The 24567-nt window shown below is 39.2% G+C and overlaps 1 protein-coding gene across 3 annotated transcripts in view; it reads right to left on the bottom strand.

The window, feature by feature from the left end:
• Window positions 1-18293, bottom strand: part of LOC104612368 (Transmembrane amino acid transporter family protein) — a 42562-nt gene extending 24269 nt beyond the window's left edge. Inside the window, exons 1-10 of one of the 3 annotated variants that reach the window (XM_088898198.1) lie at window positions 17497-18280; window positions 16489-16778; window positions 15839-16053; window positions 15393-15416; window positions 15095-15275; window positions 14766-14985; window positions 14540-14675; window positions 14390-14407; window positions 14134-14281; window positions 5760-5919 (exon numbers count right to left, since the gene is read on the bottom strand). In XM_088898198.1, the coding sequence (XP_088754324.1) occupies window positions 5894-5919; window positions 14134-14281; window positions 14390-14407; window positions 14540-14675; window positions 14766-14985; window positions 15095-15275; window positions 15393-15416; window positions 15839-16053; window positions 16489-16778; window positions 17497-17684 (1446 nt within the window). In that variant the 5' untranslated portion in view covers window positions 17685-18280 and the 3' untranslated portion in view covers window positions 5760-5893. Of the gene's footprint in view, window positions 1-5759; window positions 5920-14133; window positions 14282-14389; window positions 14408-14539; window positions 14676-14765; window positions 14986-15094; window positions 15276-15392; window positions 15417-15838; window positions 16054-16488; window positions 16779-17496 lie in introns of those variants that run through there. The other 2 variants (XM_088898196.1, XM_088898197.1) reach the window with 2 other exon arrangements.
• Window positions 18294-24567: the final 6274 nt, after the last annotated feature.

Below are 24567 nucleotides of genomic sequence, written 5' to 3'. Positions count from 1 at the left end.
TGCTCCTATAGTCCACAACAGAATGATGTTGCAGAGAGGAAGAGCAAACACATCGTTGAGACGGCAAGAAGCATGATGATCACAACCACATTTCCGGTTCGTTTTTGGGGTGATGCAGTTCTCACGGCAGTACATCTGATTAACAGGGTGCCCTCTCGTGTACTCGAATTCAGGACCCCATTCAGCCTTCTTTTTCCTCAGGGAGAGATGTTTCATATTCCTCTAAGGGTGTTTGGATGTGTCTGCTTTGCGCATATTCTTGGCCCTCACCATTCGAAGCTTGATCCCAAGGCAAAGAAATGTGTTTTCCTTGGATATGCAGAGAATCAGAAAGGGTACCGCAGTTATGATCCAGTCTCTGGGAACCAGCATGTTATTATGGATGTTACCTTTTTTGAATCTACGTACTTCTTCTCAAAGGATCCTTCTCAAGGGGAGTGTTTTGGGGAAGTAAGTCAGCAGTCTATCCCTCTCCCAGTTCCAGTCCCTGTGTCTACTCCTATGCTTGGCCACCACCCGATGTCACCCACCTTGCCACCTCCTTTGTGTTCCATTTCACAGCATTACTCACGGATTCCTTGGAGACTCCGGATTCGGCTGATACGGATTCAAGTATTCCTCTTGATCCCACTACTATTTCAGTTCCCATTGATCCTACTGACACTGTTACAGATAACCTTGATCTCCCTATTGCTCTTAGAAAAGGGAAGAGAAAGTGCACTGCTCATTATATCTCACAGTACTTATCCTACAGTGGACTTTCTCCTTCCAACCGTGCTTTTCTCTCTTCTCTTGATTCAGTGCCTATACCCAAGTGTGTTAGTAAGGCTCTCTCCAAACCTGAGTGGAAGACAGCTATGCAGGAAGAGATGGAGGCTTTGATTAAGAATTAGACATGGGAAATTGTAGACCTACCAGAAGGCAAGGAGACAGTTGGATGCAAATGGGTTTACACAGTAAAGTATAAGGCAAATGGAAGTATAGAGAGGTACAAGGCAAGACGTTGCAAAAGGGTACACACAGACCTATGGAATTGATTATCTAGAGACATTTGCGCCAGTTGCAAAGATGACCTCTGTTCGGATACTCCTTTCTCTTGCTGCCTCATACTCTTGGCCCTTGTTTCAACTAGATGTAAAGAATGCTTTCCTAAATGGGGATCTGCAAGAAGAGGTGTATATGGATCTTTCAGCTGGTTTTTATGATAATGCTGAAAAGGGAAAGGTATGCAAGCTGAAGAAGTCACTATATGGCTTGAAACAATCTCCCAGAGCATGGTTTGACAGATTCAGAAAGGCCCTAATTGTTTTTGGCTATACTCAAACTCAATCTGATCACACCTTGTTTGTGAAGCGCAGGGGATCTTTGGTGTCAATCCTAATTGTTTATGTGGATGACATTGTTGTCACTGGAAATGATCTGAGTGAGATTGATAGTCTGAAGAGGAACCTGCATAAGGAATTTGAGATTAAGGATCTTGGAGAACTAAGATACTTCTTAGGCATCGAAGTTGCAAGATCGAAACATGGAATTTTTATCTCTCAAAGGAAGTGTGTCTTGGACCTTCTCCAAGAGACAGGGAAGCTTGGAACAAAGGCAGCTAGCACCCCCATTGATCAGAACCATAGAATCAGTGCATCAGAAGGTGAACCAGTGAAGGACCTTGAGAGATACCAAAGACTTGTGGGTCGGCTACTATACTTGTGTATGACAAGACCGGACATCTCCTATGCAATAAGTGTAGTGAGTCAATACATGCATGCTCCACGAGACCAGCACTGGAAAGCAGTTGACGGGATCCTTGCTTATTTGAAGGGACATCCAGGCAGAGGCATATTGTTTACTGATCATGGACAGCTGAAGCTAGAGACCTATACAGATGCGGATTGGGCAGGATACCTTGATGACAGAAGATCAACTTCAGGAGTGTGCACCCTAGTTGGGGGTAACCTAGTCTCGTGGAAGAGTAAAAAACAAATAGTTGTGGAAAGATCAAGTGCAGAAGCGGAATATAGGGCCATGGCACATGGAGTTTCAAAACTTCTCTGGATCCGTTCTCTGTTAGAAGAAATCAGTGTATAGGCAAAAGAACCTATGATGCTATACTGCGATAACCAGGCAGCAATCAATATTGCCCATAATTCAGTCCAGCATGACCGAACTAAGCACATTGAAGTAGATAGACATTTTATCAGAGAAAGGGTAATTTCTGGAGAAGTTTGTCTTCCATACAATTCTTCTGATCTGCAGCTTGCTGATGTTCTCACAAAAGGTGTTGCAAAGAATAAGATGGAACATGATCTACGCAAGTTGGGAATGTGTGAAATCTATTCCCAACTTGAGGGGGAGTGTTGAGTGGGCCGATTTATGTTTAGTTTGTTTTCTTTTAAATTAAGAAGTTGTTGGAACTTGAGCCCATTAGTTTTTTATTTTTAAAAGAATTGTAAGTACTTAGTTTGAGTTGCCGCCCTACTAGGGGCATCTTTGTAATATCTCATATTTAAGTTAATTATAAATAGAATGAGAGGCTGGCGGATAGGGTTATGAATGACTATCCTAGTCAACCTTCTTCTCCTTTTCTTCCCTTTCCTCTGTCTATTGCTGAAACCCCCAACTTTCTCCTCTTCCTTTCACAAGAAGCTTGGCCGAATCAGCACATAAGGCTTTCTACTAATCTTTTAATCGATTTTCTCCATATATCTCTTAGGCACCAAAACAATAAATCTAGCATTTAATCACGAGATTATGATTCCCATTATAGAATTCTCTAAAACCAGCAATAAAGTCCAATTTCATAATCTCCTTTGTGAAAACCCTATTCAGTTCTAGGTTAAAGTAGAGAAGAAGGAGAAGAAGAAGAAGGAGAAGAAGAAGAAGGAGAAGAAGGAGAAGAAGGGTTCGGCCCATGGAGGAAAATCTGTCCTCTCTAGTCGACCAACTTGTATTTATCTCAAATAAACTTAATTACAAGAAAGACAATATTGTCCCTCATAAGTGATGAGACACACAACTTAAACTTGAATAAAGCAGACTTTTCACTCTCAAATAGATAAACCCAAATGACCAAAATACCCTTGTTCTGTGAACTCTAACACTCTCCCTCAAGCTGGAGAGTATATGTCACATAGTCCCAGCTTGTCACGAATATAATATACTCTGCCTCGAGACAATCCCTTTGTAAAGATATTTGCCCATTGATTTCCCGAGCTCACATGAGATGTGGTTATCACTCCACCGATCACTTTCTCTCTTACAAAGTGACAATCGACTTCAGTATGCTTGATTCTCTCATGGAAAACTGGATTGGAAGAGATGTGAACAGCTACTTGATTATCACAATATACTCTCATGGGTTTGTCAACTGAGAACCCCATCTCTTGCAGTAAGTTCTTCAACCATACTAGTTCACATGTGGTATGAGCCACAGCCCTGTACTCAGCTTCTGCACTACTCCTTGCCACCATTGTTTGTTTCTTGCTCTTCCAAGTTACAAGATTGCCACCAAGGAAGGTACAATACCCTGTAGTTGATCTCCTGTCTAATACAAAACCAACCCAATCAACATCTGTATACCCTACTATCTCAAGAGTCCCTCCACTTTTGTATAGCAAACCACGACCTGGAGTACCCTTCAGGTACCTAACAATCCTTAGAACTACTTCCCAATAAGGAATCCGATGATGTTGCATAAACCGACTCACCATACTCACATAAAATGATATATCTGACCGGATAATAGTCAAATAATTCAACTTTCCCACCAACCTCTTGTATCTTCCAGGATCATCAAACTCTTCACCTACATCAACACTCAACTTGACATTCAGTTCCATAGGAGTATATGTTGGTTTAGCACCTAACAGTCTTGTTTCTTCAAGTAGGTCAAGAACATATTTTCTTTGACATAAGTTAATTCCATGTCTTGACTTTGCAACTTCTATTCCCAGGAAGTACTTCAGCTTACCCAAATCTTTTGTATTGAAATAGTCCTGTAGGAATTTCAACCTGACAATCCCATTACTATTACTCCCATTTATGACAATATCATCCACATACACCACTAGCAAGATTTTTTCACCTTTTGAGTCATGGTTGAACACAGAATGGTCTACCTGACACTATTTCATCCCAAAGTTCTTCACTACTTCATTGAACCTACCAAACCATGCGCGTGGAGATTGTTTCAGTCCATAAATTGCCTTTTTGAGTCTACAAACCATGCGCGTGGAGATTGTTTCATCCTCCCCCTGAGCAACAAACACTAGTGATTGCTCCAATATACACCTACTCAATGAGATCACCATGCAAGAAGGCATTTTTTATGTCAAGTTGCAGAATAGACCAATCATACATAGCAGCTAATGAAATCAACACCCGAACTTAACCAATTTTAGCCATAGGAGAAAATGTCTCCATATAGTCCACACCATACAACTAAGAATAGCCCTTGGCCACTAACTTGGCCTTCAATCGTTCCACACTGCCATTTAGAAGATACTTCACTGTGTAGACCCACGTGTGATTGTGTTGTAGAGCAGATAGTTCCTCTTCCATTGCTTGTCACTACCCTGAGGAGGTAAGGGCTTCCTGGACAGTCTTGGGAATGGAAACAGAGGATAGCAATGACAATAAAGTTGCGATGAGAAGCAAAAAGGTGAGTAGCTGAAACATAGTGTGAAATAGGATGAGAATTACAAGTGTGTTTACCTTTCCGCAGGGTAATAAGAAGATCAAGGTCCGAGGGAGAAGATGCAACCATAGGATCTGTCGACGATGGCTGAATTAGAAGAGGGGTTGGTGCTCTTCTGTGAGTATACACTTGTCTAATTGGTGGCCTCTCATTAGGAACTGGCACGGGAGGGGAATCCGCAACTGGAATGGGGACCACGGGAAGGGGATCCTCAACAGGGATAGGAAGAGGAACTGTGGGGAAGGAAAAGGAAGCACAGAGTCCAAGAAAAAATGAACTGATTCAAAGAAGGTGACATCAGTGCACACAAATGACTTATGGGAGTTACAGTTATAGCACTTATACCCTTTCTGAGTCCTGGAGTATCCAAGGAAGATACACTTAGTAGCTCGTGCATCTAACTTGTCTAAACCAGGACCCAAATTTTGAACAAAACAAACACACCCAAAGACTCTCGAAGTGAGAGGAAATAGAGACAAGGTAGGAAACAACACTGAGAAGGGGGATTGACTTCCAAGGATGGACATGGGCATCTGATTGATGAGAAAACATGACGTGAGGACAGCATCACTCCAAAAACATTTTGGGACATTCATATTAAGCATCATAGACCAAACAGTTTCAAGGAGATGTCGATTTTTTCCGTTCAGCTACACCGTTCTGTTGTGGGGTGTATGGACAAGAAGGTTGATGAATTATCCCATGGTGCTCTAAGTATTGCTGAAATGGTGTTGAGGTGTACTCTTTTGCATTACCGAAGTGAATAATTTTAATATGAACACCAAATTGGGTACGTATTTCAGCATAAAATTTCGGAAAAATAGAGAACAATTCACTGCGATCTTTCATAAGATAAATCCATGTCATCCTTGAAAAGTCATTTCCAAAAATTACAAAATACTTATAAGCCATTGTATGACATTACTTTAATTAGACCCCAAATATCAGAATGAACTAAAGAAAAAGGACTCAAGACATGACTATCAACTCTCGGACTAAAAGAGATTATGATGTTTCCCAAGCTAACACAACTAACAATCCAACGATGAAAGATGACTCAATGAAGGAACCAACAACTTCAGAGCCTTGAGAGAAGGATGACCAAGTCTGTAGTGCCATTGAAGAGGAGTAAGAGATGATTGAAAAGCTACTGGAGAGCCACTACCATCAAGGTAATACAATCCTCCTGCCTCATGCCCTCCATCAATCTTCATCCCCTTCTTGAGATCCTGAAACACACAAGAAGGATAAAAGCTTATGGAACAATTAAGTGACTTGGTTAATCTACTAACAGACATAAGGTTAAGAGGGAACTTGGGAACATATAAAACAGATGATAAAGTGATATGTCCCGAAAAGTTCACACACAATTCTCAGACACAAGGCAAGAACGCCACAACTCAGATAAAGAGAAATTGAAATTCATTCAGAGGAAAACATTAACAGTAGGTCGGTTCTTCGAGAGACCGCCAGCTCTCCCAACACTCAAAATGTTCTTCACTCCAAAAAACATACCCCTCCCCATCCCCAAAAGACCCTTCTTATACTCTTCTGACAGCATAACAAACTCCTCCCCCATAAATGTCTAGCTGGCCTAATTATAAATGCCCAACACTCTTCTTATTCATAACTGACATAGCTATAAATGCCCAAAAACTCTTCTTATTCCCTTCTGACTTCCTCTATAAATGCCCAGCTGGTAAGTCCCATGAGTTCAATTATTTCCCCCCCTTAACCGATTGCTGCCCTTTCCTCTTCCTAGCATACGTAAGGTTAATTGGGGGCCTATCATTACCCGCCGCCCAAAGACTAACCTTGTCCTCAAGGTTAAAATGAGGGAATTGGTCTCGAAGCAAGTCAAAAGGCTCCCAAGAATCTTCAAAATCAGGCAGGTCCTGCCAATGAATAAGCACTTCTAAACCAATAACTCCAGGCATAGTGGATGGACGCACACTGCACACGGCAGCAAGTTCCACAAGCATCTCCATATCAGCAGACAGAGTGGAAGGAATCACAGGAGAAGAGATATGGTTGCCAATTGCTTTCTTGAGTTGCGAGACATGAAAAACTGGGTGAATTCGTGCATCTAGAGGAAGTCGAAGTTTATAAGCGACAGCGCCAATTCTCTTCACAATAGCAAATGGTCCATAAAAACGAGGGGCAAGCTTTTCATTGACTCAGCGAGCTAGAGACTGTTGGCGATAAGGTCGCACTCTCACATACACCCAATCCCCGACATCAAAATTCACATCACGTCGGTTCGCATCAGTCGAGTCTTTCATCTTTTGTTGTGCACAGTGTAGAAGAGCACGTAGCTCACCAAGTATAGCGTCACGCTAAAGGAGAACAGCTTCAACATCAGCATTAGTCGTAGAGCCAAGTTCATAGCGGATTAATGGAGGAGGATCGCGCCCATAAACCACCTTGAAAGGTGTCATGCCAGCAGCAGTGTGAAAAGAGGTATTATAGGTGTATTCTACCCAAGATAACCAAGAAGACCAACGGGAGGGAGAATCAGCCGCGAAGCAGCGCAAATAAGTCTCTAAACAACGATTAACCACTTCCGACTGACCATCCGTCTGAGGGTGGTAAGCTGAACTACGACGCAATTCTGAACTTTGCAAAGTGAAAAGCTCGCGCCAAAAGAAACTCGTAAAGACTTTATCACAATCAGACACAATTGATCGAGGAATGCCATGTAAGCAAACTATGTTGTGTAAGAAAGCCTGAGCAACCGTGAGAGCTGAGAAGGGATGACTGAGAGGGATGAAATGAGCATATTTGGAAAGACGATCAACCACCACCATAATTGTATCAAATCCCTTCGACTTTGGAAGAGCCTCAATAAAGTCCATAGCAATATCCTCCCAGATCTGTTCAGGAACGGGTAAAGGTTGCAAAAGGCTAGCAGGAGACATGGCTTCATATTTACTGTGTTGGCACACATCACAGGCCTGCACAAACTCCTGAACGAAACGTTTTATTCCTCGCCAATAAAATTCAGCTGCTATACGCCAATATGTCCGGCGGATTCCAGCGTGTCCTCCCACAACACCAGAATGAAACTCTTTAAGTAAGAAGGGGATAAATGGAGAAGAAGCCAGCAGAACCAATTTACCATGATAACGAAGGTGATCCCCAGCTAAAGAGTAGGCAGGATAAGCAGTCGGATCCTGTTGTATGACATTTTTAATGTTGCCCATAAAAGAATCAGCATCAACTTGCTCCTTAAGGTCATCAAAATCAAGAAAAATAGGGACTGTAAGAGAATTTAAGTACATTTCAGCAAGAACTCTGGAGCGAGCGTCAGCCACGGCATTTTCAGTACTAGGTTTGTACTGAATCTCAAAATCATAATTCATAAGCTTAAGGAGCCACTTATGATGCTCATCTTCGACCACCCGCTACTCCAACAAATACTTAAGACTACGTTGGTCGGTACGCACAATAAAGCGTCGACCAAGAAGATAGAGGCGCCACTTTTTAATGGCAAAAACAATAGCCATTAATTCATGCTCGTAAACTGATTTAGACAGTGTAGACGAATTAAGCTTGTGGCTGTAAAAATCTATGGGACGATTATTTTGCATTAATACCGCACCGAGACCCACACCGGATGCATCTGTCTAGATCAAGAAAGGCTGAGAGAAATCCGGAAGGGCCAACACAGGTACGGTCGACATAGACCGTTTCAACTCCTGAAAGGCATTCTCAGTTTCTGCATTCCATGAGAAGGCATCCCTTTTAAGTTGTTGTGTCAATGGCCATGCTATTTTACTGTAGTTGCGCACAAAACGTCGATAATAGCCCGTAAGTCCCAGAAAACCGCGAAGAGCTTTAAGTGAAGATGGTTGGGGCCAATCAATCAACCATGGCCTGGATTTTAGAAGGATCGGCAGAAACACCAGCTGCATTGATAATATGACCCAAGTATTCAATGCTAGGTTGAGCAAAGATACATTTCTTTGAGTTAGCAAAGAGGCGGTGGGCACACAACACAGAAAAGACCTGTTGAAGGTGATCCAAACGGGCAGCTTTGGAAGCACTGTAAACCAGAATGTCATCAAAAAAAACCAGCATAAAGTGACGGAGGAACCCATGGAAGATAGTATTCATTAACGACTGAAAAGTCGATGGTGCATTGGTAAGACCGAAGGGCATGACAAGGAACTCATAATGGCCCTCGTGGGTGCGAAATGCAATCTTGGGAATATCCTCACTACGGACACGAATCTGATGGTAGCCCAATTTAAGATCAATTTTGCTGAAAATAGAAGCACCATGAAGCTCATCGAGAAGTTCTTCGATAACCGGAATGGGAAACTTATCTGGAACCGTAGCACGGTTAAGGGCCCAATAATCAACACGGAAACGCCAGCTTCCATCTTTTTTCTTGACTAAAAGGACCGGGCTCGAGTAGGGACTTGTACTTGGCTGAATAATACCGGCCAGCATCTCAGAGTAGGTGTCCAAATTAGACACATCAGAAGTAACTTCCTCCACATCATTTTGAACCCATAAAACCTGAAGTGATTTTTGAGCACAACGGTGACCAGGACTGTATTTCTCGTCGCAACGGAAACATAGACCCTTCGCACGCTTCTATTGCATCTCTTTATCGGTCATTTTTTTGAAAGCAGGTGGCGGGGATTTAATAATAGGGACTGAGGAAGAAGAAGGAATCGCGGCACGTGCGGGTCGGGTGACAGCAGAAGTAGTCACCTGCGAAACCCGAGAATTAAAATGAGCTCCAAAGGGGGATGTTGTGGGCCAAAGAGGAAATGAACCTGATTGATAAGCCCAAAGGGCCTGATTCTTATCCTCAATCTTTGGGCCGCAACCATTTTCCTGATCAACCCAATGGGTTCCATCTGTCGAAGTTCAGCTTGGATATCTGGGTGCAACTCATTAACAAAGGCTGCTTCAAGGACTGATTCCGGCAGGTCACGCAAGGGAGCGGAGAGCACCTCGAGTTGGTGATGATACTCCTTAACAGTAGAAGACTGATGTAACGAGAAGAGCTACTCCTGTAAATTACCCTCCTGAGTTGATCGAAAACGTTCAAGGAGGAGCTCTTTGAATTCTGCCCTACCACGAAAAGGTCGTCGACCATCTTCCCAGTAATACCACACCAATGCATCGCCCTCTAAATAGACAACTGCAGCTTGCAGACGCTCTACTGGAAGCAATCCATTAATCCCAAAATAGTGCTCCGCGCGAAAAAGCCAGTCGTCTGGATTTTCCCCATAAAAAATGGGTAACTCCAACTTCTTGGGAAGTGAATCAGAAGTATGTTCTGGCACCAGCATCGAAGAAGACATCGGAAATGACGCACTCTTCCCTTTGTCAGCAGCACGACTCGATGTGATTAATGGAGGAGCAATGTCAGTAGAAGACAAAGGAGCAAAAGAGACCTGTTGATGAAGCAACAGATCAAAACATCTCACCAGATCTTGAATGCCTCCCTCCAGAGACTGAACTGAGCTCTCTAGAGGCGAGATCTTCGAAAGTCCAGTTGCTACCTTGTCCGGATCGAGACGCTGAAAATCGTTACGTAAGCCATCCATCTCCAAACGCAAATCAGAATGCAGAGAAGACAAGTGTTCTTCAAATCCCTCCACCCGCGATGCCACTTCCTTAACTGTCACCATGGCCGAGGAAAGACGGGCTCTAATACCACTGATATGTCCCGAAAAGTTCACACACAATTCTTAGACACAAGGCAAGAACGCCACAACTCAGATAAAGAGAAATTGATATTCATTCAGAGGAAAACATTAACAGTAGGTCGGTTCTTCGAGAGACCGCCGGCTCTCCCAACACTCAAAATGTTCTTCACTCCAAAAAACATACCCCTTTCCATCCCCCAAAGACCCTTCTTATACTCTTCTGACAGCATAACAGACTCCTCCCCCATAAATGCCCAGCTGGCCTAATTATAAATGGCCAACACTCTTCTTATTCATAATTGACATAGCTATAAATGCCCCAAGACTCTTCTTATTCCCTTCTGACTTCCTCTATAAATGCCTAGCTGGTAAGTCCCATGTATTCAATTATTTCCCCCCCCCCCTTAACCGATTGTTGCCCTTTCCTCTTCCTAGCATACGTAAGGTTAATTGGGGCCCTACCATAAAGATAAGGAGGAGAGATCAACATCACCAACACCACAAATGGGAGATGTAGAACCATTAGCAAGAGTAACTGTTTGAGATGTGAAGGACCGAGAAAGTGAAGAAAATACATCTGGAGTCCCAAACATATGGTGGTCCAAGGCTCCAAAGTCAATGATATAGTGTGAAGGCTTGAAAGCCAAGCAAGCCATACCTGAATGGGCAAGGGTAGTTGTATTCTGTTGAGAAGATGTCTGAAGGAACTGATCATATATTGCACGGGGTACACTCACCATCTCCTTCCCAGAAGCACCAGTACCCCTAGTGGAGGGGATCGGGTCAATTTGTTGACTTTCACTAGCTATACCACTACCCCTAGTCACAGCATGGTTAGCCCAAGTGTTGGGTGGACCATGTAAATCATAGCAAAAATTAATCGTGTGCCCTCTAATCCACAGTATGTACACTTCCTAGGGGCATTACTTCTTCCTTTACCACGACCACCCCCTAAGTCCCATCCTCCACTCTGGCCACCAGCATGGTTAAACATGAAACCACCACGGTTACCTGGAAGTCCACAGCCACCACCACCACCACCTCTATTTCCACGACCTCCCCCTCTAGTCACTACCAAACCAGATCTGTCTGAGAGAGAAGAATGCTCTGTAGACTCACTAGATGTCCTCCTAAGACGGGCAAACACTTCTTCAAGTGAGGGAAGAGCAGATCCACCCAGTATTTGTGCTCGGACAGGTTCATATTCAGCCTTCAAACCCACCAGAAACCTCATCACATTAAGTTGCTCACGCTGTTGTTGCTGAACTTGAACATCCAGTGTCAAAGGATGATACACATTAAGCTCATTTCTCAAACTTGCATAGTATTCCTCCAAGCTTTGACTGCCTTGTTTCAGATTAAAGTACTCTTGGTACAACTGATACACCCTAGTTGTATTGTCTTGCACGAATACAGTTTCTTAGCATGATCCCAGATTTCTTTAGTTGTATCTAGGAACATAAATTTCACACTAATTTTTGGTTCCATGCTATTCCACAACCATGTCATAATTTGAGCATCCTCCTACTCCCAGTCACTAAACCCTAGAGAGTCAGAGAAAGGTTTTTCTTCTCTCACATGCTTTACCTTCTTGTCCTTTAAGAACACCTCCACTGACTTGGCCCATGGTACATGGTTCTCACCATTCAGCTTAATAGATGTCATTTGAACATTTAGATAATCTAGGGAGATCATAACACCAGTTTTGTTGTCACTACCATCTCCAGCTAACATCATTTTCAACCAAATCCGCTCACCTTACAAGGAGGTATGAACACCACCACAAAAATCAGTGTGAACACCACCACGCGACACAAGGTTTTTCTACTTTCAACTATTTAGAATCAACCACACACTATACAACACAGTACAAACACCACCACACCACTGCTGTTGTGAACTTCAACAATTGAAAACCCTACTTTCAACGCACATGCCAGGTACAAACAGAGGAAAATGAGACTGATATGCACTCTAATCACTTCACACCACCACAGAAAAGTATTCTAGGCCAAAACACAGTATTTGTAGTCCACTACTTGGGCGAAAAAGAAATTGTTCATACCTGTCCAAAAACAGCCCATTTCGTATCACAGAATAGAGGGCATCTAGTACACCACTTCAACGACCACCACCACAGCAACTGGAGGCATGCTCACCTCCAAAAGACCACTCCTTTTTGGCCTCTTGTCGAGCTTCCACTCAGGTTAGAAGAAAATCGAAGAGAGCTGATATGGCTGGCGGCAAACCCAAGAAGAAGAAAGGGCAATGAGGAAAGAAGAAAAGAAAGAAAAGGAAACTGAGTTTTATTGCTCTAATACCATGTGAAACCCTATTCAGTTCTAGGTTAAAGTAGAGAAGAAGAAGAAGAAGGATTTGGCCAGTAGAGGAAAATATGTCCTCTCTAGTCGACCCACTTGTATTTATGTGAAATAAACTTAGTTACAAGAAAGACAATATTGTCCCTCATAAGTGATGGGACACGCAACTTAAACTTGAATAAAACAGACTTTTCACTCTCAAATAGATAAACCCAAATGACCAAAATACCCCTGTTCTGTGAACTCTAACATCCTTAAACTCCTAAAAGAACGCCATGTAGCTATCAGGCAAGCTTTTTATTTCTCCATAGAGAAAACGACCATTTTGATTCCAGCCATCTCAAAAGGTTTCTCTAAATTTTCAACCATCTCCTTATTCAATGTTGGCCAACATTAACCTTCCACCTCAAGTCTACATGGAAGGAATTGGAAGTAAATGGATTTAAAATAATAAAATGATCCACAAAGGACTCAGTTTTACCCTCCTAGCAGTTTATGAATTCTCCATTTATGATAAGCCTCAAATTTAAAATTTTCTTTTGCTACACATTTGCTAAGTTGTGTATTTAGAATTCTTATCCCCCACTTTGATCTAACAAGTGATGAGTAGCATGTTTTTATACAAGTGATGAGTAGCGTGTTTTTGTATCTAGCATATTTCCTCTTTAATCCAAGTGATGGGTAGTGTGTTTTTACACAAGTAGAGATGTGTTTTGATGATGTCAGCTGCATGAAGTCTGTTGTTGATCTTGTTGGTGTGTGATATGACCCTTTTTATGTTATTTAGAGCATTGATATGTTCATTCTAATTACTACATATTCACCTACTATAGGTTCCTTACCTCTTAATCACCATGATTTGGCTAGATGGAACCAGTGTTTTGGAATAGCCACAATCAATGAAGATATATACTGGAGGAAAAGGGAAGTTAGGTTATCTAACAAGAAAGACACCAAAAGCCTAATGAAGAGGTACCGGCACTAGAGAAGTGAGACCAATATAATCTCACTATTTTGGAGTGGTTGTTGAATCCAATGCAGCCTCAGATAAGTAGGACTTTGTCATTCCATGACACAGGCAAACAGATTTGGGAGAACCAATTAGGCAATTATACTTACTCCTAATGGAAAAACATAGCACTAACAAAGATTTAACAGTTGAAGTAGGACATTTCTACTTTTTGACAAGGGGAGATGAGTTCGCAGGCGTACTTTCTTTTTGATAAGTAACTTTAGTTTGGTTAAGGCATTAGGCAATGCATTTGCTGACCTTTTCACCCATTGTATCCTAACAATCATTTTCACAAGGCCCATAATGACATTATTAAAATGAAGAGTAAACCAATACAGATATGCTTGTGTATATCATGAATTCTATATCTCACTTTAGTTCACACTTTCAAATTAAAGATGACAGGTATATTTTCTTTTAATATTGACTTCCAATACGTACCAAAAAATGGAAGAAGAAAAGCAACACAAACAGTTGAAAAGACAAGTGCTGTTCTTAGCATAATAAAGCACCAGGGATTATTAGAGACTCCAACAGGAAGTAGCTCTTCCAACCCCCTGGCCAATGGATTCATCAACAAGGCATATTTGTTGGGTGTCAAGGAAGCAAATTAGAGTAAAAACTCAAATAATGATGTAACAATTTCATTTCTCAATTCTAGAAATAACTTGGAAAACTTGCGGTTGAAAGGATATTTTGTGAAAGGATTGATAACCTACAAGGCAGGAGAATCAAGTTTAGAAATTACATTGAAATCTTAAAATAAAAAACAGGAAATTTCAGACAGTGAAAAGAAGAAAACTAGATATTAGAATGACTAGGGATAGAGTTTAGACAAAATACTCACAGTTGTCCATACTGCTACTTTGGAAACCAATGCATTCTTTGGCATATTCAGAGTTATCTGAGACAATGTGGCTTCACCAAACATGAGATATCCCATGGCTGCAACACCCCAATATATTGCAGTACAAATGAGAAAGCTGCACAAAAAGAGAATATAAGGCCTTCTAGTGGAGAAAACCAAGAAGAATATGCCTCTTATGCAACAATGAGAACTCAAAGTCTTGTACCAGGCTATCAATGCCTTGTTAAATTCTCTTTTGTTAGACATCGATTGGTAAATATTTGGAAACACCGAATGTCCAGAATAGCAAAACCCATATACCCCAATAGCAAATGGGAGACCACTCCACTTCACCAATGAACCAGTTGAATGGAACCCAACCCCATCCACTGTACCAATAAAAACAACTGAGAGAAGTATCAAAAGTGTTGCAATCACCCCTCCAGCTGTAAAAATAAACAAATAAAGGAAAATTAGACAAAAATTTATTCCAAGATTATACAATTCCTTAAAACCATAAAAAAAGGAACCACATAACACAGAAATGTGTCCAACCTGAAAGGTAAGAAATGACACGGAGATCCCTTAACCAAACAGTTGGCAGAACAATGAGAGCAGTTAGAAGTCCAAAGAGATGTATGGAATCAATATGAAACCCAGCCCAATCCAAAGAAGCACCAGGGAATAGCCTTGTAAGATTATCCCCTTCCAAGATAATAAATTCAACACAATATGACTGCATTCATGGAAGAAAGAAAAAAAAAAAAAAAAAAAAAACTGATAAATTTGTTTTGAAGGTTTATAAGCAGGTGGTTCAAAGAACAAGTAATGACAGAATGTGTGCTCCACTTACATATAACTCTGTGTACAAAACAATCTGCATCAAATTCAAAACTGAAACTGCATCAGAAAATATAAAACTAATGGCCAATTGAGTCAGAAAAACTAAATCTTGCAGCATTTCAGTTTCAAGGTCAACACTATTTTCCTCTGGGTAATTTTCAAGCAGGAGAAGAATTTCACAAGTAAATAATAGGCCTGAAGTTATTTTCTTGAACCTCTTTGCATGGCAAGCCCACAATATAAGAAGGGGAAAAAACATGTGTCCAATAGCTACTCTTGCATGCTAAATTCAAAAGGTAAAAGTATATCCGTGAAACATGACAGTTTAATCTAGCATGAATGGGAATACAGTAATTATCATTGGAAAAGTTAAGAATGAAATGAAGGCTGAGAGATCCTTTTAGATTGACAAAAAGGTAGAGAAGTATGAAGCTAAGAATTACAGTAACAACTCACAGATATGAAGAGGCGTCCAAATTTTCCAAAGGCAGCTTCTCCAATATCCGGATAGCTCAAGATACCTCCCCTGCTCTCAAAACAGTATCTCAAGAGGAAACCTGTATAACAACAAATACAAGCAAAAAGGACCAGCAGAGCCAAGCTTGCCCAACCAGCTTCTTTCACTGTGAACGGTGTAGAAAGAAGCCCTACACCAGCCAACACATTCACTCCTGTTGCAACAAAGAGGAAAACTCTCAATCAAGGAAATTATTTCACCATAAGGAAACTTTACAGGAGATTTTGTGAAAATATCTGTTTATATCCATCTGACAAAAAAGAAACATTCTCAGAAAATTTAAAAGGAAAAGGAAGAGGGGATATGCCTTAAAAGTAATATTTTTGAATTTCAAAGTTTACAAATAAGTATCATGCTCCCAAAAAAATCCAAATTCTAAGTGAATACCAAACTTCTAATGCCAAGCTCCAGTTCTTAGAAATTTTAGAACCATGTACAAAAATTAGTATTAAGAAATTATTAGTAGGAGTTGTATACCAAACTTCTAATGCCAAGTTCCAGTTCTTAGAAATTTTAGAAACATGTACAAAAATTAGTATTAAGAAATTATTAGTGGGAGTTGTTAGAAGAATAGGCCAATGCAACTTACCATTGAAGACAGTCTGGGTAAGGCTACATCCATGACCAATGGGTACTTCCCCAGTAAGCTGCTGATGCAAGGAAACCTTCCCTTCTGACCACAATGATTCGGTTCTTAAGTTTGTGTCTGTGTCTTCTCTCTGATACAATCTTTCAACACCAGGTAGTAGAGGAGATTTTGCATCGAGGTCCAAATTACTTCTAGTATGGAGGTCAAAACTTGAATATCTAATAATAGGTCCACGACGAAGGATTGCAAAGTTTGGTGATACAGTAATTGTGTAAGAATCAGTAGATTCCCTGGCAGATACAATTACGTATAAGTAGTTAAACCATGATCATGTAGGAAGGCCCCAAAAAAATAGCTATGCTAGAGAAATAAGCAGGAAAAGGAGAGTTTTCAAATACTATATATGATATTCCTCCTAGTGAGAATGCAAAAGACTGAGTAACCCAACGGGATGAAAACAAAAGAGGTCTTAATCAAATATACAGAACAGAAAATGCAAGCACTATTTCAGGAAAAATAACAAACAGTAATAATGGGACACATCAATAGGAGAACATATTAAAAGACAGCTTTTATTAAGATGAAAGCTTCATTAGATTGCATAAACGTTTCAAAGACTTGAAGGAACTAGATGGAGTGGATAGGCAACTCCAATCCCCTTCATTGAAACCATTATGCTGCAGGTCCAGAAAACTTCAAAACCAATTCCAGATCAATCAACGAAATAAACATTGCTTTTCAGCAACAAATTCAAGGCCACTCTGTGAATTCGTCAACACTCGCTATCAACTGTCATCCTCTAACACTACAGAGCTAAATAATCCTGCTATCAAAACCCATGTGGTCGAGATCATACTCATTGCCTTACACGTAAAACACAAGACGGAGACTGATAGCCTATCTCCACTATCCATACCTTCGAATAATGCTCAAAGTGTTAATCTAGAAGTACAGAATTCCAAAAGAAACCATAAAAGAAGTTATCAAATAACGGAAATCCAAACTCACCTGTAACTCTGCGGCCACTGCTGAGAAAAGAAAGGAGACGAAGTCGAACTCTCATTACCCTTCTCACTCTCTTCCCCAGCCTCCACATCACTGCCACTACCATCACTATCATCACTATCACCCCTGTTTTCCTCTATCTCTTCATCCTCTCCATTCTCCATGAAAAACTGAACATCCTTATCCGCCATTCCCACCACTCTTCAGCAACCCCAACAAACAACTCACAAAACCCAGAACCCTAAACAAAGAAAACCAATACTTAAAGCGTTTCAGTCGTTTCAATGATCTCCTGAATCCCGCAAAGGTAACTTTTCTGCTGGGCTTTCCTTTTCAGGATTGACTATTGTGAGGTTAAACCGCAACGCCAAAGGAGTGTGAAGAAAGCGAAGAAGACAAATAAAAAAGCTCTGGTAACAAGATGCCAACATGTTCATCAAGGGAGCTCCGACCAGGACTCTTCAACTCTAACGACTACGACAAGAAGTGCAGCAGTGTCGAGTGTGTGAGCCTGTCTGTCTATCCATGCTTATCTGCAACAACGTGACCCGTCTATCGTCGATTCGTTATCTGTTTTTGTCGTTCTTGGAACTTTGAAATCGGGGAGAAAAGATTCAGCCATCAACTGAAGGAGTGGTCATGATACGAGGAAAACCCGCCGACTGTCATAAACATAAACCACGTTCACTTGTTCAGTCTTACGGCTCGCGTGAAGTCGCGCTGTGGACGGGGCATGTGAACGAGTTTCTAGAGACCAAGAGTGAATGAGACGTGAAGCAGTGTGTCGAGTGTGTGAGCCTGTCTGTCTATCCATGCTTATTTGCAACAACGTGACCCGTCTATCGTCGATTCGTGATCTGTTTTTGTCGTTCTTGGAACTTTGAAATCGGGGAGAAAAGATTCAGCCATCAACTGAAGGAGTGGTCATAATACGAGGAAAACCCGCCGACTGTCATAAACATAAACTACATTCACTTGTTCAGTCTTACGGCTCGCGTGAAGTCGCGCTGTGGACGGGGCATGTGAACGAGTTTCTAGAGACCAAGAATGTATGAGACGTGAAGCAATAGGCAACGTGATGGCAATCTATTGGCTGCGTGGCGTTGGGCTCTGAGACATGTTACAATTAATTTTAAAATACTTAAAATACCCCTGAATTTTTTATGAATTTATTAAATTATCCTCGGATTTTCTAACTACCAGGATAAATACATCCTTCCATAATCCATTAGCGCCCCATGCAAATATTTTAGAAACCCAATTTTGCCTTCTCTTTCTTATTCGCCATCTCTCACCACCCAAGTCCATTTTTGTTTGTAATTGGCATCCCCTATTCTCCATGAATGAATAATATTGAAAGCATTTCTTCTTCAAACAAGAAAAAACTTCTTTTTTGGGAATCCAATGTTGGTAACTTGGAATATAAAGAGATCAGTGCAACATTCTAACACCATTTGGACAGCTTTTTACAGCATTGCATTGGAAATATCTCCTAGCTATACAGGCTGTTCGAACACAACTTGCACTGACTGAATCCGGTTTTGAATATAAGTGGGGATTGATAACTGGGACAAAGTTGTAAGTGGGGATCCTCATGGGTGAAGATTGGAGCCCTCTAAGGCGGGGAGTACTATAAATGGGGATGAAAATTTCCTCATCCCTGTCTCCATAGGGAGAAAATCATCCCCATCCATGAGAGATTAGAAAAATGGGGTAAACTGTCATCTTTAATAAGATATCTACAGACAACCAAGAATTGTATTGTATGCTCGTATATAAGATGATAGAAGATTTTGAAGTGGTTGGATATTCAAATTCTAGCATTGTTAGTTGTCATGATACCCGGAAATCCACTTAGGTTATGTTTTCATGATAGTTGGCAAAGCCATGTCGTGGAAGAATGCTAAACAAACACTTACAACTTTGTCCACAATGGAAGTAGAATTTGTAGCATGCTATGAAGCCGCAAATCATACTATATGGTAACGGAATTTCATCTTTAGATCGAAAGTGGTGAATTCTATCTAGACTGCTAGTGATTTTCTGTGACAATTATTATATATGCTACAATTATGTTTTCTAGCTAAGAACAACAAGAGTACATAGCAAATGATTGTTGATCCCATCACAAAGAGCTTGCAACCTATGTTGTACATTAAACGTGTCTCACATGGGGCTTGCTAACAATTTTGATTGACTTGGTTAGTGAAAGGTTGTATATGGCTCAGTTTTGACACTTGTTATTGTGATCATATGTTGTTATCCTCACTCATTTATTCATGCTCCATATTGGTGTACATGTGTATAGAAATTCATGATTGGTTATATACTAATTTTAAGATACATTTTGGACCTTGGCATGGCATGGTTAATATGTAAGTTGTGGCTATGTAGTAAAACTTGGATTTAGGAGTTGGGTGTATTGGCATTGTAACCATGAGTAGTTTTGTGTCGAAGAATTGATGTGATGATTTCCATGGGTCTGATCATTGCATTCTAGAACTCTATCATTGCTAGTTATAGGAATTTCTCACTTAATGGGTGATTTGTTCTTCAAATCAAAGTGCACATTCAACGATTGTTTTAAAAAGGTTGTTTATCTAGAGGAGTCCTTTTCAAAATGTTTTAAAACAAAATTATTTTAATTTTTAGACCAAGTGGGAGAATGTTACAATTTGATCTTAAAACATTAAAAAAAATAGTTTCAAGTCTTTAAATTGTTTATAGTCTGGATTAACACCCACCCATAATGTGAGAGGTGTTACATCAGAGTTTTTGAGAGGATAGAGTCAGTTATGTAATGTCTCCCTCATCTCTCTCTATAAAAGGGTAGGTCCTAGCTCTACCACCCATCCTTAAGTCCAAGCATGAAGGCCAGGCCTTCATAGCTCAATGCAACAAAATGGAGAGAGTTGAAGGCCTTCCAATTGCAAGTTAAAGTCAAGGAGCAGTCTCAAGCAATGGAAGGTATATATCTTTCCTTCCCAATTTTAAATTTTATACTCTTCTACATGTTAGAGGCATGTTGTACATCATTTTTCACTCTAACAGTGGTAGCTAGATAGACCAATTTTCAAACATGTCAAAAAATTTATTAGACCCAATTCAAACCCCATTATGTTGAGAAGAAAAGCTTATGGGATAAAAAGCACTTATCATGACAAAAGGCCAATTTAATGTGTTGAAGATGTGTATAATTCTACTAGATCATAGGTATATCCTTTTTGTTTTTTATATTGGTGATGCGGCTTTAGCCAACTACCTATAGGGGACATGTGCTCCTATGCTAAACCTAATAAGTGGGTTAATGGGGATAGTAACAAGGTGCACATGGGGTCCATTAGCATACAATGTGGAGAGCCAAGCTTCCATAGTTTGAATCATGCCTCCTTATTAAGAGCTTGCAAGATCATGTGCATATCTATGGCCTACTAGCAAATGTGCATGTGGCAATTTTTGACAATGATAGTAATAATATGTTTCCAAAATTTTCGACAACTTTTATATTTCTATATGTATAAAAATAATTTTTATTTACTACATTTATTTTTTGTTTAATATGATGAATATATGATATATTAGAGATGTGCCCAAATGTTTTCTACATTTTTGTATTTTATTATTTTTATTTTTAATATTTATTATTTAATTAAGATATCCAGGTTAACACATTTGATGCAAAAGGTTAAATTTTTTACCCACCACCAAATAGGAAAACAATTTTTATCTTTAGGTCAGTTTTAAATTTTGTATTTTATTTCCATCATCAACAAAATCATTCTTATTTATCATACTTATTTTTTCTTTAATATGATCAATATAAATATTAGAAATGTGTCCAAAAATTTTTTGCATTTTCTCAATATTTTGTATTTTGATTTGATATGATGAATTTATCTTTTTTGTGTTGAGTAGTCAAGAAACAACATGTTCAAAAAAGAGTATGGCAGAAATGTGAATCCTAAGATAGATGAATGGAAAAACTATAAAGGATATGATAAAAAAAATAAAGCTACATGTAGAAACCTAGGACTAGCTCCAATAAGTGATAAAATGAGATAGAGTAGACTAAATGGTTTGGCCATGTGCATAGAAGACCACAAACAACTCTTGTTAGAAGAAGTGCTTTGTTACGAGTGGAAGGGGCTAGAAGAGGTAAGGGTAGACCATAAAGGACATGGGTAGTAGTAAGAAATGATTTAAGCATTAATAGTTTAAAAGTGGATATGGCTTTAAATACGATAGATTGGCAAAAATGGATTCATATAGCCCCTTATATAGTTAGGATAAATCATAGGTTGTGATGATAATGATGATGATGATGATGAATTTATCTTTTTTAACTTATATTATTTAATTATGATATTAAGTGCAAACAAATTTGGCCTAAAAAGGTTAAAATGTTGACCTTCCACCAAATAGGAAAATAATTTCATTTTTGAGTCAGTTTTAAATTTTGTATTTTATTTTCAACATCAATAAAAAAAACTTTTAGATATCACACTTATTTTTCTTTGATATAATTAATATAAAATATTAGTGAATTTCTTTATTTTTCATATTTTTGTGTTTTATATTTTTAATTAATATGATTAATATACAATTTTAGAGATATGTCCATTTTTATAATTTTTGTAGTTATTTATATTTTAAAAGATTTATTACATAATGGATTAATGGATTGATCAATTTGACCCAAATGGTTGAATTGCTTACTTGCCACTAGGAAGTTTCATTTTTTGGTTGATTTTAAAAGTTAAAAACCTGGCTTTAATATTGTTTTTTTACAAGACATGGATTTTATATTGTTAAAAGTATTAAATATAGATATATTTGATAGAATTTATTAGTGAGGAAAAAATAGCTTAAATATAGGATGCAATATGAGGAAACGGGAATTAATACCATAAGGGAGTGTTCAATTTTCAATAAGTTTGGGGGGGGGGGGGGGGGGTGACTAACTTTCTCACCTTCATATTTTGGTAAATGTGGGTCTCATGGTAAAACAATAACCTGGCAAGTGATACTAATGACACAAAATTGTGCATTAAACCAGTTTTAAAAACAAAAAGGTACAAGAGTAAGTATGGTAACACGAAAATTAAAGCTTACCTAGGCAAAAAAGAAGATAGGTAGATGCACTTGCCTAAGTAAATAACTTACTCAAAAACAAATAAGGCCTAAATATAAGACTTAGGGAGTGTTCTTTTTCTGGATTTTGAGAGGGGGAAAGTTGGTCAATGGGATTTTGATTCCCATTGACCAAAAATCCCATGTTCTTTTTTCAAATTTATGTGGGGACAGGGAAAGTTTATTTTTTTGGGTATCACTTACCCAGCCCATCTCCTAGTAGGTGGGTAAATAACTTTCCCACCTTGGGGGAAAGTTGCCAACACTTGAATGGGACAAAAATGCCCCTTGTAATAATGTTTTTTATGGCTAAAATGGTCATTGTCTTGTTTGCATGGGAAATAAAAAGAACATGGGTAAATGCACTTACCCGAGTAAGTCTTTCAAGGAAAACACTTACTTGGGTAAGTGCATTTACTCGGGTAAATAACTTACCAAAAAGCAAGCGGGGCTTTAATGAGAGAGAATTGAATGAGGTGAAAATTAGTATTTCAAATTACAAATTTTCCCTCAAAATTCGAGAGGGATTAAATTCAAAAATAAGGGTATTTTAGTAAAAAATTATTCTATTAAATGTAATGATTTTTCTTTGTAGATAAAAATGAAAATATAATGGCAATTAATACCTTAAATATAAGACTTAGTAAGACAATTAAATTACATTTTCTGTATTCACAATTAGAAATCGACCAAATTCAAAAACAATGATATTTTTATCAACTAAAAGGTTCATACTATAGATTTTTACATATATAGGTATAAAAAGAGACTGTTCAAGTTGATGTTCAATTTTTTGATACCTATAATGCCCCTGATATTTATACAATTTTCAATTCCATCCATTTCATGACTGATGGTTTCAGCATGATTTTCTTTTTTTTTTCTTTTTGGTTTTTTTTTTTCAGAACTAACATGTGTTCACTTGCATCCAAGCTGGTGGGGTGGTGGACAATAATACCGAAAGAAGCATGCCATTGTCCATTGATGTGGATGTGTGGTATTGACATATATTCTCAATGATGCATAAATTGAATGACTATCAAAGCATTCTTTTATAATTTATTTTAAGAATTTTATGCGAGTCCTAACACCAAAATCAGCATGATACAAAACAAGCTTCAACCATTGTAAGATATGCATTAGCTGTTAGGGAACATGAAAGGAGAAAATGGCCAATAAAAATAGGAAACTAACAAGTAACAAAATAATGGCCAACTTTGCTTAAGACAAGGCTATTTCATCTTTAGCATTTTTCTCATTTTTCCGGTTTTGTCTTATTGTAGAGTATGAATGACAAAGCAATTTATAAGAACCAGATTCTTTTTTCTCCTTGACTGGTCTTATAGTTTCCACCGTTAAAATTTTGGATCATTTATTTAGACAAATAGGCACTCCCAATATAACCTACCATCTAGTGCTTTTTTTTTTTTTTTTTTTGATAAAACACCTCTATAGCTTGCAACCACTTTAGTGATCTCTTAAAATGAATGGAAAATATGAAAGGGGATGGATCCAGGATTTTTTTTTTTTTATTCCAACTCTACCAATTCTCACATCAAGCATCTTTCATAACTTCTACACCACTGAGTTCGGCTTCTATCAGGGCAAGTCGGTGCTCGCACCCTTCTAGCAGCCCCTTGCAACCTTGCATTGGGAATATCTCCCATGAAATAAATCACATAACTACGGAGATATTCCCAATGCAAAGCTGTAAAGGCTGTTGGAACGGGCTTTGCCCTGATTGAAGCCAAACTCCTCTACACCAAGTTATAATGTGTGTGTGGGGAGGGAGGAGTATTTCTAAAAGGTTTATATGAAAACTAATAGGGGCATTTTTGAAATATAAAACTCTGGACCTATTCTCTTTTGCATTTTCCACTCATTTTAGAAGGTCATGTGACCATTCTCAGAGGAAATACAAATGACCCTGATCGAAGGTTGGTT

This window comes from Nelumbo nucifera, chromosome 2 (assembly GCF_055504915.1).
Source record: "Nelumbo nucifera cultivar China Antique chromosome 2, China Antique-T2T, whole genome shotgun sequence".
Lineage (NCBI taxonomy): Eukaryota > Viridiplantae > Streptophyta > Magnoliopsida > Proteales > Nelumbonaceae > Nelumbo > Nelumbo nucifera.
The sequence above is the reverse complement of the archived record's forward strand: the minus strand, read 5'-3'. Positions and strand labels throughout refer to the sequence as shown.